This window comes from Artibeus jamaicensis, unplaced genomic scaffold, assembly GCF_021234435.1.
Source record: "Artibeus jamaicensis isolate MK-2021 breed Jamaican fruit bat unplaced genomic scaffold, CSHL_Jam_final contig_867, whole genome shotgun sequence".
Classification (NCBI taxonomy): Eukaryota; Metazoa; Chordata; class Mammalia; order Chiroptera; family Phyllostomidae; genus Artibeus; species Artibeus jamaicensis.
Window position 1 is genome coordinate 8,356,619 of NW_026521995.1, and position 16,601 is coordinate 8,373,219.

The 16,601-nt window shown below is 41.2% G+C and overlaps 1 protein-coding gene across 1 annotated transcript in view; it reads left to right on the top strand.

The window, feature by feature from the left end:
• Positions 1–16,240, top strand: part of MKX (mohawk homeobox) — a 57,238-nt gene extending 40,998 nt beyond the window's left edge. The window contains exons 5-6 of the mRNA XM_037140826.2: positions 15,884–15,917; positions 16,023–16,240. Coding sequence (XP_036996721.1) covers positions 15,884–15,917; positions 16,023–16,209 — 221 coding nt within the window. The 3' untranslated portion in view covers positions 16,210–16,240. The remainder of the gene's footprint in view (positions 1–15,883; positions 15,918–16,022) is intronic.
• Positions 16,241–16,601: the final 361 nt, after the last annotated feature.

Below are 16,601 nucleotides of genomic sequence, written 5' to 3' on the forward strand. Positions count from 1 at the left end.
CAGGACCACCCCACCCCACCCCCTGCCCTTGTCATTGCTCCCTCTCCTGTATGCTCCTACAGCACTTACCACACTGGGTTGTTTCCCAAACTGCAAAGTGCTTGGTGATGAAATCCATTTGTAATTTGTATTTCTAGCAACTGTCACAGTGCCTGCTAGATAGGATGCATTCATTAAATGTTTGCCAAATGAACCCATGAACCCATGAATAAGTCAATGAAGACAACACGGAGAACAAATTATATTGCACTTAAAGTTGGGTGATCTGGCTTCTACTACTGGTTCTCTTGTTTACTAACAATGTGCCTTTGGACCTGTCAGTCAGCTTTTCTAAGTCTCAATTTTCACATCATAAAATGGAGAAATGATACGAGTGTGCACAAAAAGGAAATGAGATTACTTACACATTTATGACTCGCAAAATACTCCCTAATTATTGTTATGACCATGAATTAAGTTAACCTGGTCCTTAACTATGCTCCCAACAGTAGGGTGGGGGAGAAAACACTGTGTACAGATTGTAGTTTGTCACTCGACACTCACAGTGAGATAGTTTGGCTCTCACTTGGGTAAGCTCCGATTCACCGCAATGTGTTTGCCCATTTTCTATCAAAGTACCAGGCATCCAAAGACGGCAAAAAATATTCCAAAGAAAACTGAGTATTCCTCCCATTCTGCTATGCATTGGGAGAACCCTTTAATAAGTGTCAGTCTTTTCATAAGGTATCAGGAGTTGAAGTAATCTATATATTCTTGCTTCAGTCAATCTAAAAATTTAAGGATACCAAATACAGATGTTTAGAGTAAAGCAGACATACGATTAATGTCTTCTAAGTAACATATGTTCTCAGTAGTTATTTTACTCCTTGTGAAAAGTGGGTATACCCGTTAGTTAGATCTTCAAAGGAAATTCTCAATGACAAGAATTAGAGAAGTAGCTTTTAAAAACTGGGAATTTCCAAAGCTGCTCCCCCAGATTCAAATGGTATATTCTAGCTTGAGAGAGGACCTTCACATTTAAAACTTTCTCCACATGATTAAGAGGAAAAGCTCTAACACATCTATATGATTGCATGGGAAATGTGTAAACCTCTAGTCCTATAGTGGTTACATGGGCCAACCCCAGAAATGAACAGCAGAAGACCAGTTGCTGACTGGCATTTGCCTTGGTAATCCTCAAATTTGCCTTGGTACTTACTCTCATTTTCACTCTCATCAAAGATTCCATCCTAATGTTTTGCATGTTATGGCTACTAAGCAATTTAAGTGACCTTCTCTGAGCCATTGCAAAATCGGTGCCTCCATAACATGCCGTCTTGCTCTTTTGAGGATTTTTCACACCAGAGCACCATAGACATAACATGGATGCCCTTGACCCAGCTGAGGCAATTCAAATACAAAAACTATTTTTGAATTGTTGTGTTACATATTATCTGTTCCATTTCAAGGTTCTGCATTCAGCAAAATTTGCTACCACTACAGAAAGAGTATTTGCAATTGTAGAATAGTTATAGTTGCTATTTATTCAGTGTTACTGGGTGTCAGGTGTTTTACAGTGATTATTACTAATTTCCACAACAGTCCTTACTGTGCAATATTTTTGTATCTATTTTATAGATGAGGAAAAAACAAAAGAGACTTAGAAATTAAGTAACTTGTCCCAAACCCCATGCTAAGAAGCATCAGAACTGGGATTCAGACCTCAAGCTCTTTGGCCCCAAATCTCTCCTCTTTCCGGTATTCCTCACTGCTGGAGGAATCAAGTGCGATTAAGCCAGTCCACCCTTCACCATTTGAGCTGATTGGTAGTGAACAGGTGTGCTCAATTTCTCAATTCAAAAGCAGCTGTAGGAACTTGTCATTTAATTGGTCATTTTCTTTCTCTAGCTCTTAAAGACTTCCGAAGTTAATGTGGACTTCTACTTGAACAATTCTTCAACTGAGCATAAAATATGACCCCTGTTTCTAAAGCAACCAACCCCGGCCCCAACAGAACTCCCATTATTTTTTTCTTCAGTATAAAAATCATCCTTTTTTTTTTCCTTTCTGGGCCCACTTGCTGCTTTTCCTAGCCCTGTCAGTTATTTTTATTATGATGTTTCTGAATAATCAATGTATTTTCTTACTTTCACCTTCCTCATCACTTATCTTTCATTTCTTTATTCTTCTATGAGTTCAGATAAGACAGGACATATACAGATTCCTTGCTCCTCCACTTCAAAAATATTTTTTCTGAATCTTCTTGTCCAAGTAAGAGTCTATATATTACATTGTCTAACAACCTAGCTTATAGGATGACTTTTATAAACCTCTTAAAGGAAGCTGAAAACCAGCTGGATAATGTATATAATTGATTAGAGTATGGAAAATAAAAGAAATGCTTTTTCTAAAAAGCCTTACTAACCAACCGCCTTCCTGACTCCTATTCTTGTCTTATTCTGAGGGCTGTGTACTTAAATGCTGCCCAAAGGCCTGAGACAATGGCTTACTTCTTCAAATGTGTTTTGTAAAGTCTTGGGTTAGGAAACCAGTGTGGGTGGCCTTGGAAGTCTGGTTTCTCCTCCTTCAGTTCTCTTGGGCTTGGACCCATGTATAAACCATATGCATAGCAGAGAGTGGTTCACTCATGCTAAGCATGAACTGGGTGTGTGTGTGACTGGGTAGACGTCTGAAATAGTAGAGGGCATCATGAGCAATGGTGTGTGGTACATTTCTAGCCTGAGGGACCCTCACATCTCTTGGTTTCTTATAAGAAGCTATTCTGCCCACAAATCTGTGACTAGGCTATACCAACCCCTCTTGCTTCCACCTCCTGAATGTGGAAAAGTGACGAGAACTACCCCAGGTGCCTACAAGAGCTGGGGAATCTTTCAAGGCAGGGGTGTCAAACTCATTTTACTGGGGGCCACATCAGCCTCGCAGTTGCCTTCAAGGGGCCAAATGTACTGTTAGGACTGTATAACTGTAACTTCTCCTTTACAGTTAAGTGAGAGCTCAGTGCTGCTGCTGGGTAGACACAAGGTGCCAGGCTGGATAAAACAAGGTGGAGGGCCAGATTGGGCCTCGGGCCTTGTGGTTGCCACCTGTGTTTCGAGGGATGTATGATTTTTCCTGGCTGTTATTCCCATCCCATTCCCTGCCCCACCCCCTGGCAAAAAAAAAAAAGTAAAAAAAAAGAAAAGAAAAAAGTCAAGTTTTTTGGTGCTTCCATGATGAAAATATGTAGTTTATTTACTCTCGTCTGTGACAGCCCAACTCTTTTGTATAATACTTAGATTCAAGGCAATAACTACTATCTTCTTCTCAATGCTCATTCACCATCTATTTCTGGGTGTCTGGAGAGAATTTAGAATTGGAAGATTTGATTTTTAAATCACTTTTGAGTATGCATAGGATATTCCATCACCAAAACCAAATATGTTGGTAAGTAGATCCAGTTTGCTCTGGAACTGTGATTTTTACTTTCTTTTCTTTTTGCACAGCTTTCTGTCTCCCCCACCCCTTGTGTTTATTTTTAAATTGCTTTGTGTTATTGGTTATTAAAATATTACATTTCTCTCTAAAGTCATCAAGAAGGATGGGAAAGGACCCTGGCCGGTGTGGCTCAGTTGATTGGCATCGTCCTGCTTCTTGAAAGGTCACCCCTTTGGTTCCCGGTCAGGACACATGCTTGGGTTGCGGGTTTGTTCCCTGGTCGGAGCACATACAAGAGGCAACCAATCAATGTTTCTCTTTCATATAAAAAATTCCTCTCTTTATCCCTACATTCTTGTCTACCTCTTTCTCTCAAAAAAAGAAATAGCTTTCTTTTAAAAAGTATGTGAATGGTAGAAGATATAAGAAATAGCAGAGGATTGCATTTAGTACAAAAATACATTATTAGGTTCATTGCCCCTTTCTCTAAATCAATAATTTTTAATGATGAAAATAAATGTTTTTCTTTTATTTCTAAGGTATCTTATTTACTTATAATAACATATGACATTTATAACACAATATATATGGCAGCTGATTGGCATTTAAATATATTTAAATCATGTGAACATGCCATTCTCTTGTATTTAAATTTCCAGGAAGTGGTTTGCAAGAACTTTTCTGTATGTTATACTCATTTTTCTCTCCTGATAGTTATTGAGATCTTTTTTTTTAAGTCTAAGACCTTTATGGTGCTTTCTCTCTTTTTATAATTTCTTTGACTAGTGTTTAAGTACTATGTCTTTAATATCTTGTAATGCCCACGAAATACCCCTCCTGAATATTACGTTTCCTAAGGCTATAGCTGTGGAGCCTTGCTGTTTAGACTTGCTGCATCTAATTTGGGTGGCCGTTGACAGCAGTGGTCCCAACCCAGATGGCTCCATATGCTCCTGGGAAGAACCATTTCAGCTCACTCTCCAGCAGACACCCAGCCAAGAGTCATTTGCAGCTCTCAGCCTGTCACTGGGCCTTTGGGTGGCTTTGAGACAACTACCATCAGCATTTCGGTTCTCTTCAGCCCTCCAGTCCCAGATGGTATGACCTTCTGCTGTTGTGCAAAAGCAAAGCCATCAGCAGGCGAGACCAGACCCTCTCAATGCACCTTCCCAGTAGATTCAACGTCACGACCAGTGAGCTCTGTTTCAGCAGCTTTGGTCTTGGTGGTGGCCGCACTGTTTGCATGGTGATTCCATTTCTTATTGCCTTGTCCCTGTTCTTTAGACGTCACATAGCTCCACCTACCTCTCGGGGCCGCTGTAAAAATAACAGATTAAAACTAACCCAAACCTGTTTGTAAAACCTCATCACTCTGTTGAGGTATAAAAACAATGCTCTGTTCTTTCTGAGGCAGGCCTGAATAAAATATTCAACTGAGAGCAGCAGAAACAGAGTTTACTTTAGTTTATAAAAGCTTATTATGCTACCCTAGAAAAAAATTCTCTTAGGTTGAATAATTAGTTTTTGATAACTCCGTGTGGATTAATATTTGTCACCCTATTTTCCCAAAGGAAAGATAAAAAATGCAAGATTACAAAAATGAAAGGCCTCACCATCACAGCAATAGAGAGCTGGGCCAGCGTGTTTATTTTCAAAACAGAAAACAGATCTCGTAACAGTCTATTATTACCATGGCTGTTTCAGCTAGAAGAGGGAAGGTGATTGGGTTATTCCAAAGCAGTCAGTAATATAGTACAATAAAAATCTTGGGTTCCTTCATTCTCAACTTTGTAATGACTTTCCCTGAGTTATACGTCATAGCGTAGAAAAAAGTGGTAGTTACTGGGAGAAATAATGCAATTAAAGTGAAGCGATTTATCAAAAAATTGTTTTTAGTGATATTATATTTGTGTTTAAGCAAAAAATGAACAACGAAAAGTATTTTTGAGGCTGCATTCTGAGCAGTATTTCCCCATAATGTTCTGAACAATTAGTTCTCTATAAAAATGTCGTATCTGCTAGTCACATGAAGAGGGAATCAAGAGCTTGGTTCATTAAATACAGTCCTAAGACTTATTTGACCCTTGTCGGAATACTAGGAATCCATAATAATTTTTAAAAAGTAGCAAAAAATGCTGCCTGTGCTGCCACCGTGGAGTGAATACCCGGACTCCCAGCGTCGTGGCGCCCTTTACTGAAAGCAGAGCACTCAGCCGCTGCACCACAGCTCTGCTCCCCCGGCGGCCCCTCTACCATCTGCCGCAGGACGCCTGCGGAGCTTGCTCCACGCCTGTCATCTCCGTCATCACGGACTCAGAGGAGGACGGGAGCCTGCCCTGCCCTTTTGAGAAGTACTCCTGGGGATTTTATTCTCTTTTCCACAGCACCTGAGAAGAGGGGTTAGAAGTTAGGGTGTGCTAGCCTCTACCCACCTGTGGAGGGCGTAGCACCTCCAAGGAGCTTGGAGTGGCCCAGTGAGTAAAGGAGGCCGACTGAATGTCCCCGCTTCCCTTAAGGAATTGTCGCACCATAGCTTTTACTTACTATGTGCCAGGTACAGTTCCAAGAACTTTACACTTAGTATAACCGGCCCTCGAATAACGTTGTTTCACTCAATGTTGTTTTCTTATAACGTTAATGAGAAAAAGAAATCGATTCTTGCCTGACCCGCTGCCTGTGTGGGTCGGCGTGTTCTCCCCGTGTCTGTGCGGGTTTTCTCCTGTGCTCCAGTTTCCTCCCTGTCCCACAGATGTGCAAGGGGGTTAGTTAGCACGTGGTCTCCATCGTCCCAGTCTCAGTGGGTGTGGGTATGTGCAAGTGCACCCTTCATTTAAAAGGTGCCCCACCCCAGGGTGCATCCCCCCTTGCACCCTGAGCAGCCAGGCCAGTCTCCCACCACCCAAGATTCTGAACTGGAATAAAAGGGTTGGAGCAGAATTCTCCTACTCATTTTTCTTCTTCTTTCTTAAACGTATGTGTAGCACACATTGAATTCAGTGTTTAATACTGGAAGCACTTTGGTCTTTACTTAGAAATGTGGTGATAGTTTTGTTCCCAGAACATACCACAGAAACTTAACTCTCATTTCTATCTATTAGCCTATGGTAAAACTGGTTTCCTCACATGTTGTTTCACTTACAGTTGAAGTTTCCAAGAGCCTATCCAGGACATTAAGTGAGAACTTCCTGTACATCACTTACTCCTCACAGCCACCTGGGGAAGTAGGTGTAACTCTTACACCCATTTTATAGGGGGAGACACTTCGGTGCACTGTGCGTAAATGATTTTCCCGAGGTCACATGCCTAGCTGACAAGTCAGCTAATGTTGTCCTGTGCTCCTAAGACACATCTTGTATCTTAGACAAATTATTGCACAAAAAGGTGGTTTCGAGCCATTAAATGTTTTTGTTTTCTCCCTAAACATATTAACCTGTTATCCTTAAGGAACTTATCCCCCAGTTTTTTCTAGCTCACTTGTATTCTAAATGCAGGTGATGATGGTGGAATAAAATCTGTGTGTGGTAGAAATTTAATAAATGATTTGCGATGTGGATTTCTCTGTCAAGATTTAAAGTAGAGAGAGGTTATTCGGCGTTCTCTTGGTCAAAACAGGTCATCAGAAACCTCCTGACTAGGGGTCCTCTTGGACCTCCACCGGCAGCCAAGGCAGGGCAAGGCACTGACTCCATCTGGTCCTTTATGACTGCTCCTGCCCATTGGTGCCATAAGCAAAAACCTTTCCAATTTTCATTTCAAAATCCCTCCCCTTCCAAGCTTAGACTCTAACTGACTGTTTCTGCAATTAAAAGCAGAAAATCACAGAACCTTTAAATGTAGAAATGTGTGAACATAGAACACTGATATGCCAAGTATAGTTTTAACATCTTAAGTGTATTAAGAACATTGAAATGTGTTTAAAATGTAGAAGAAAGACTGGTAATATCATCCATCTTATGTCTAAAGTATGTTTTTTTTCTATTGATAAATACAGCAGATGAACTGTAAGTAGGGAAACTCATTTGCTGCCCTTTGGAAAGATCCAAGAAGCTTGTGCACATCATCTCCCTCACTGTGTCTTTCTGGTGTTAATGCAGTCAGACAGGTTTGACATGAAGATCTCCTAGGCTGAAGTGTCATTTCTAGAGATGGTTATTTGAGGAATTTGAGCAGCAGTGTGAGCCAAGTCAAAGATACACGGCTGTTCACTCATCAAAGGATGGTTTTTCAGAGACGCTGAAGACCTTGTCAAATACGTAGATGGAGCCAGACTTTCCAGCCAATTTCTAGATTGTTACGAAGGCATATTTTTTTCATTTAAAGGGTCTTTTTGCTGAATAGAGTCATATTAGTATTTTGTAACTGAAAACTATTCAGCTATATGTTTATTGAACAAGTCAGCCTTCTAGAACTGCAGTGTGGCAGCTATAAAGTTGATTTCAAGAGAAACAGCCCAAGCTTTAGCTAAGAATCAGTAAGTCCATCAAGTTTTCAGACACAGTAGCCCAACCTGCCTGTAAGAAGGACTGCTCTTAGAAGCAGTGTTCCCTGTACCACACGGGCACACAAAAGTTATGCATGCATAGTTAAGAAGTCATTTTCCGAGACTTGGGTCGAAAACTGAGCTATCATGTATGAAATATTTGGGGGAACATTTCTAATAGTCCCCTTGAGAACATGAAGTAACAAAATCCATTAGACACTTCCGGGTAGTAGCTATTCTTTAATGTGGCTCCAGTGCTCTTTGTCTTGGCATGTTACAGCACTTTGGCACAAAATAGCATCAGAAAGCCATTTTGTCCATGAAGATGATACATTCTGTGCACTTAATCCATTCATCTGAGCTGATGAGCTTTGCCCAGGATTGATGTATTTCATCTTTACATAATGATTTTCATACTAAACCTCTGAACAATACAATTTTTTTGGTGACTACATTCAACTCCATATTCTAGATGTAAAAAAATGAGAAAGCTGACTTTTTAAAATAGAATTTACATAGTACTAGATATATGTGCTCAAACTCTCTTCTAAATCTTTTACAAAATATTAAACCATGTGTCCTCATAATAAGACTGTGCATCCAGTGCTGTCAGCACCATCTTATAGGTGAGGAAGCTGAAGCTCAGAGAGGCCAGCGCTGGCCTTTCGTCACAGGAACAGTCTATGGTGGAGGAAGGGTTCGGCCCCTGCTGTCTGGTTCCAGCGTCTGAGCTCTAACCGCCGAGAAGGCTGCCTCGTGCCTCACACCAGACCACACTCATAGCTCATAATGATGAGCGAATGATGGAAATGAGAATATTTAACATTTCCAGATCTTCTTCTTGTCGCTCGCCAACAATTTCCTCCCCATAGACCTCATTCTAATCTTCAAAGCAAAATTTCAGACTGAGAGTTGTAGACTTTGGGAAGATGGAGCCTTTGAAATCACAGAGGAGCAATCTTGGTAGATGGCACTATGCATAGTAACTTAGCATCAACAATATTTAATATATTTAGTGGAAAAGATTAAAAGTGACATTGAGAAATTATAATTGGGTGGTACTTTGCTTATTTCAAAGTTTCTTTCTTTCAAGCTATAAATTCCACTTCCTACCTACTCTTCTAGCCCTCTAGCCCAGACCGATGAGGTCAGGGTAGCTGTGCATTTTACCATAATGCAGGTACAGCTGGGACTTAATAAGAAGCCACCAGCCTCAAACCTTTCCACTCTGCCTAACAAGGAAAGCCATTAAAGCCATAGCTCCCTAACTGATAAGGAACCAGGCAGTGCACTCACAGGTTTATCCACAGACACAGCCACTCTGGAATAATAAAGGTGTTCTGCTGTTGGTGGTGTTAATGAAAATACAACCTATTCTGAAAGCTTTGAGATGTCCATTTTCCCCATCCTGACCAGGGAACGCTTCCCTATCAGTCCAAAATAGAAGGGTATGGTTTCTCATTTTTATTTTCTGGCAGGAGATAGAGAGGATGGTGCATTGACAGAAAGGCAGTGAAAGGTGGGGATCCTGTGGATCCAGGACATCTGGGCATCGTTAGACATGGAGAGGCCAGTCCGCATGCGAGGCAGAAGGAAGGAAAAGAATCTTTGGCCAGAGTGTGGAAGTCAGGGCTGGAGGAAACACTGGCTTAATTTTTGGAAAAGATTGTTCTTCAAATTCTGAAATGATCTTGGAAGCCACCCCATTCTTTAAGGCCCCAGGATAAATAATTTAGCTAGTACATTACAAAAGGAAAAAAATATTAGAGCCATCCATGAAGATGAGGTGGACTTTACTGAATAATTCTCACTATTCAGAAAGCTTGCAAAGCTCCCCCAGCCCAAGGCTCACAGAACTCAGGCTCCAGGAACACTTTTAAGAGCAGTAACCTGGATATTCACCGAGCTAAGCTACAATCCCTTCCTGAGGTTTTAAAGAAGAACTCATTTCTTTGGTCAGGAGAACTAGAAGAAGCAGGTTAGTCTCCAACAGGTAAGTGTTACAGGTTCCTGGGTGGTTTTCTCCCCTTCCTTTTTGGGGAAAAAAGTCACTTAGAATGATTTCTCTGTACTCATTCAAAAGCTCTAACTACTCTAATGAAAGGACGACCACAACAATTTCCTCTAAAAGTGTTGCACAACAGCTGTCTAGAAGTTATTTAGCAGTAATATATCTCTATAAGAAGTGATTATACAGATATCACATCTATTAAAATGTCACCAATTAAAGTGTGAAAAAGAGCTCAAGAGAGCTTACTTAGACTCCCTATTCTGTGATTTGGAGAGATATTTTGATAGTACAAATTAAATTATAAGAGAATAAAAGTCTTGTTGTAGCTCTAGGGTCTACAATATTAGTAAAAAGAACAGAAAAAGGTGTTTAGTAGGTTTTTCATAGGTTATCATTCCACAGACTTTCTGTGTAAACAACGCATTCGGCCTCACCAGGGTCCTTGAAAGTGGCTTTAGCAACTGAGATCACCGGGGCAACGAGATGCAGCAGTGGAAAACACGACCTTCAGAGTCCCGCAGCCCCGACCGATTTCCTCCCACGGAGTACTCTGCGAGTTTCTGGACTCCTCTAAACCGCAGTGTCATTCGTAAAGAAGGGGCGTGATGCTCTCTCAGGGTTATTGGAAGCATTTAACCAGAGATTACATTTCTAGAATGCCTGGCATAAAAATAAGCATTCGATCAGTGTTAGTAATTGCTGTTTTAAAGATAACCCCTTCTCGTAATGTTGGGGTCTCTCAGTATTCACATTGACTTTAGATGAAGCTAGATTTCGAATTCTTTCAAGTTGTTTCTATTTATTTCACAGGCAAAAACCACCACCAAATCAGGGAAGACCAAATGGTAGATTATTATCTTATTTATTAATAAAGGCTAAGGCTAAAGTAGAAGTTCAGTGAGAAAAGCAAGTTATAAGACATATACACAATGACCCCATTTTTAAAAATGTCTACAAATGTTCCTGGAAGGCCATATATCTAAATGTTAATATCAGGTATCCCTAAGTCCTGTATTTTCTCTTTAACACTTTTCCCCAGATTTCTGCAGTGAACCTGCATTTCTTATTAGAGAAAAACAACATGTGCTACAGTTAAAGGGAATGGAACGGAGAGCCATGATGGATCCAGCCTGTGGGTGTGTGTGCGGCCAGGCTGGCTCTGCTGCAGTGGCGGCGGAGAGAGAAGCCGCGGCCAGGGGAGCAGAGAGCCCGGCGACTGCTCGTCCGCACGTGTCAGGTCCTAAAGTCCAGAGCGATCAGTCTCTTAGAATCTTCAGCGAGGTTCTGTATCTGCTGTCCTCACCAGGTCTTGTTTTTAATCTCACTTGTTCCAAGTGTGTAATTACTCCAGAAACTGATCTGTTGTCTTGGGGGCTCTTGGGACCCCTGAGATCAGAAACACAGCAAAGCCCTGGCTGCCCACACCTGCTGTCACCAGTCACGGCCCCAAACTGACCCGAGTGTGAGGAAACACAGTTGCCAAGCATCTGGAGCTCTGCCTCTCTCTAGTATAACTTAGGGAAGCATATTATATGACTTTTAGACTATTTAATTAAAAATACGCATATTCTTAATCATACTTAATTTTACTTCTATGTTAGTGGTATGAGTAATACTTTGAGAAACATTTAAAAACATTCCTAACTTTAGGGCTTATTGATTAAATTTGAAAAAAACATCTCAGAGCAAAAGATTTGGCTGTGTTTTTCTTTCTTTTTATGACTCTAACTCTTATTTCAGGAATATATATCAGAATTAATGTGTTTCTAAATCAGCATTTATCAAACTTAAGTGGACACTTTGCCCACAGAGCTTTATGTTTACCCATTTTGAGTTGCAGCAGACCTGAATTTTCTGTATAATTGTTTCTCTACTGAACTGTTTAAGAAAACACATGTCCAAACCGAGGATAGCCCCACTGTAAGTTTCAACATGCTTTGGGTTTTACAGCGTTCAAGATTTTCCTAACTACACACCTCTTTTTTTCTTTCCTTTTCTTTTTTGGTCTTAAAACACGCTCTTTTGGCTGGTTTAATACGTTGTTGCTGCCAACCAGTTGCTTTTATGGTAATTGACAGCGTAGCTGATTTTTGGAACCTTAGAATCTAAAAAGGCATTTTAGCTCAGACTTTAGAGAGGCTGAGCCAAGCTACTTGCAGAGTGAGAGCTACAGCTGAGCTGAAAGTAGGGGGCAGTCAGACTGAGGTCTGTGCACGCTAATTAACAACAGGGAAAGTCTGCTCTAGCTCAGACTTACAGTTTCTCTCTTTTCAGCAGCGTTCAGAATCCTTCCTCCTCCTGTCAGACCGAGCTACTGGGTGCCACTTGTGGAGAGGAGGCGGTGAGACCACCTGCCTGCAGTAGGCAGGAGTGGCATGAGCCCCTGGTGATGGGTGAACACCCCCCACTCCTTGAATGCTGACAGTTGACTGAAAAGGCACAAGTATTTCAACCGGATAAGAGCCAGCAAGTTTAAACTTCAAAGGAAAAGAGCATAAGAAAAAAAAACCTTTACATTTAATACAATTATTTAATGTAATTCGCGAATTGTAAATTTTCTGAGTTCCCCACAAATGAAGCCAGTTCTTTAAAATACCTGGGGCATTCCCCCAGATTTTATCTCAGCATAACAAAGAGAAAAAAATGTCCCCAAACTCCCACATCTTTATAGTTCTTTGCTTACCTACAAAACACGAATATTTCTGAGTAAAAGGCCCCTGTTTGCTATCTCCCTTCTGCTTAGTTCTGGAAACTAGAAACACTACATGGCCGGAGGCGGCTGTTAGATGCATAACGTCCTGACAATGGGCAGCCCCCAATAGCGGCAACAGGAAAGAATACCCTTCTAACACCAGTTCAGATTTTCAACCGGATGACCCTGCACACAGAGGCCCCCAAAAGCTGTAGTGGCCAGCTTTCCCTTTCCTGTTGGTTTGAGATGTTTGACATGGAATTTTGTTATACACTGGTTTAGCATCAACTGCTGTTGATGGAGAGTCCGAATGCTTCTCCTCTACGTGCCTTCTTATGAAGACTTTTCTTCTGTTGCTGAGAATGGAACCCGATCCCCTACCTAACGACACTGCATGTGCCCGTCTGCCTTAGAAGCAAAATAAAGGATTCAGTCTTTTGAATACTGCCGAGTACATTGTTGAAATTTGTGAAACTAATTAGGAATACCCAAGTGGGGACTGGAGTCTGTGTTTTTGTACTTCAAAGGTGTTTTCATAGGCACCAAACTGTAAAGCACATATACCCAAAGAGTAAGCAGAATTTTATAATCTCACAGGAGGCTGTAGTAAACTTGTTTCTCTGTGGCACAAGTTCAAGGAGGCAGCCCCAGGGAGCACAGCCATTCAGGGGACTGCAGGACCTACAAGTTCACTCTTCATCTCAAATAGAAGCTCTCCGTGGGCCTTAGCAGTGAATTACATGTTCCCTTTCCACAAGCAGGCTGCACTCATTTCTGGCATTTCTGGGCTCTGTAACCCATTACATATTTGATAGCCACAGGCTTCTTTCTTGCAGTCGGTGCCATAATCACTCTCAGGTTGACCATTCAGGTGGGGAGTCTGATTCTGGCCCCGCGTGTGTGTGAGACTGCTTGCTTTGTGAGCCAGAGCATCGGTTACATGGTCTTTTCTAAATTATGTTTTGTTATTTCCCTAATGTTATTTAAGCTTCATGGAACTTATTCTGCTTTTGCCAAGTCTTTCCATTGAATAAATATCTCCATAACCTATTGCTTCACTCTGGCAACAGAATTGTTGCAATTTGTGGGCAAAATTGAGCAAAGGCCTCACTCTTTTTCCCCCTCTGTAAAATGTCCAATGGGCTGGTTTCCTCCTCCTAAACGAAAGCCTTGACTTGTTCTGTGTTCTGGTAGCACCTTGTGTCTGTCACTCCTGCATCAAGATTCACAGATAACAGCACTAAACAAAGAATGATTTAATGGACATAACGCAGACATGCTCTCCACACACAGGGACACTAATACCAAATAAGTTAAAACACAAAGTGCTTAGAATAGTGCCTGACACATAGGAAGTGACCTGTGAACTAGGACCATCAGAGTTCTGTGAATTAAAATTTCCTCCATTTACGTGAACAGTTTTGTAATACTAAAATTTTCAAAAGCAACAGCAGAATAGCTAACCATCCACTCAGAACTAATAGGAGCCAGAAGATCCAGAGGCTGACCATCCTAAGGCTCACTGATCCATTTATTACCCCCAAAGGATACCTAAAACAAAAGGACTCCAAATGAACTGATACCACTTGCTATTCCATTTTGGGTTAGACATGTATTATCTCATTGGTTCTTCCTAACAATCTTCTCACTTGTTTGCTAAATGCTTTTGTTTTGCTTGGTTTTTTTTTTTTTTTGATTCTTTAAGATCTCAGGATCCCTGGGTGAAAGACTGTTCAAGAGCTCACAGTGATCCATTACTATCTCCCTGTCTACACCATAATGCCCAACTTAGGATGAGTTAGTGGGTTTTCCCAATTCTTTAGCTTCATAGCGAGCTTCCAAGTTTCACTGCCTTTGCTACATGGCTACTTAGTTATATTCTATTTACCATGTCTTGCCTGGGAATTTTGCCCTGGTTGAACAATATTACAATCACGTTGATGTTTTTCTTCTAGTTCTATGACTGTCTTAGATCCCAGAACCAGAAATTATGGTTCTAACCAGCCGTAAGCATTGCAGAGAAAAAAAAATGCTTTCAAAAATATTGAGTCAGGGGTGGTAAACAAACGGGAAAGAACTAAGAGCAGGAAGAGACAGCTTTCCAAAGGCCAGAGAGCTAAAGGAGAGCCTCAAGCAAACACTGTTTTTCACATTTCCTATGCATGGTGCAATGCCTCATTCTGTAACTATTCGGTCATGTGTTTGTTGGGGATGATGCTGGTGACTTAACCACCATCTAGTTTTGGGGTCTCACAGGCCGATGGGGAGTCCCAGGTCCACTCTTATTCCCCACCTCCCTGCCCTGCCGGCAGCCCCTTGTTCCCTCTATCTGTCCACTTTTGTGTTCCCAGTTCATTGAGCCAGAGGGACTGTCCAGAGAGATTTAATCAAGCCCAAGAACCCGTTTTGTCTCTATATTGATGCGGTACTGGTCGACATTAGTGTTCTCAGTGAGGAAGCCACAGGAAAGGAAGTTCTTTTGCAGCTTGGAGACTGGTGCCTGCTTGTTTTAATGTGCCAGGGACTCCTGTATTGCTGTCAGCATTGAGTCTATTACTCATTCGCTACCCAGCCAGAGGGAACTAGTTGCCAGTCCTTCTTCTAAGGTAGAGGTTTGATTCCCATGAAATCATAGAATATGGAGCCAGAAGCGCCCTGAAGATCTTCTAGGAACATCCTCATTATGTAGTTGAGAAAACTGCACCCCAGACATGGTGGGGCACCACATTCTGGCCAGAGGTACAGATTAGTGGTGGGGTGGAGCCGGAACCAGAACCTGGCAGTCTCGTTTGCCTCCTTGTGGGAAGGCCCAATTTCTCAGAATAAATTAACCTCAGATTTTTGTATATCTATGAAAGCTATTTTTTATTCTTTATTACTTGTCTTCATCATATGCTTGCTTCTTTGTAAAGAGATTTTTTTACATCTTAAACTACTCTATCTTTGTGTAAAAACTAATTTCCAGCATATTTTCTTTTTTAATTATTGTTATTCAATAACAGTTGTCTGCATTTACTGATGAATTTTTTTATTGATTGATTTTTTTTAGAAGAGAGAGAGATCAATTTGTTGTTCCACCATTCATGCACTCACTGGTTGATTCTTGTATGTGCCCTGACCAGGGATCAAACCCACAATCTTGGTGTGTCCTGAGGACACTCTAACCAGGAGTTTTATTACCAGGAATAAAAATTACCAGGAATTTTATTCCTGGTAATTGATGATGAAACTCCTGAGATTACAAAAAGGAAGGAAAACATTCATTGAATTTTTGTTTTCTTTGCAGACACTCTGGAAAATGGATCCAGTAAGGGCGACAGGTAAGCAGGGGGCTTCTGTTTGCCACTCGTGCTTTTCAGCGGTGCTGCTTTTCATGTAGATGCAGCAAGTTTGATCGTTGTCTTCCCTCTTTTGCTTAAATTCAGTGCAGCTAATAGAAAGGGAGCGAGCAAGGATGACACGTACTGGAAGGAGATCAATGCGGCCATGGCCTTGACGAATCTCGCACAAGGAAAAGACAAACTGCAGGGAACCACCAGCTGCATCATCCAGAAGTCGTCACATATAGCAGAAGTAAAGACGGTCAAAGTGCCCCTGGTTCAGCAGTTTTAGTAGTTGGCCGCTTTTCAGATCCATGGCTGGTCTTCACACCGGTGTGTTTTCATAAGTCCTCATCTTAAGAGCTGAAGCAGGAGTGAAAATGACTCCCTTTCAAACTTCTTTTTATTTTTAAATACCCCGAATATATCACTTAGTTGCTTCTGTAAAAGACATATAAATTATAAAAAAACTAACTTTAATCTAAAATATTAACTTATTTTATGTTACTCAAACTATGCATACAATGTTTGCATTGCCATCACAGTAAGTGCCTTGCTTCCCCAGAATAAGCTACAACGTGGGCACAGCAGAGAAGCTATGCCTCAAAAGGAGCACGCCGTAATGCTTGCTAGTCTGCGTGTCATTCCAGACGGACCTGACCAGTCTAGGACTGAAACCATAAT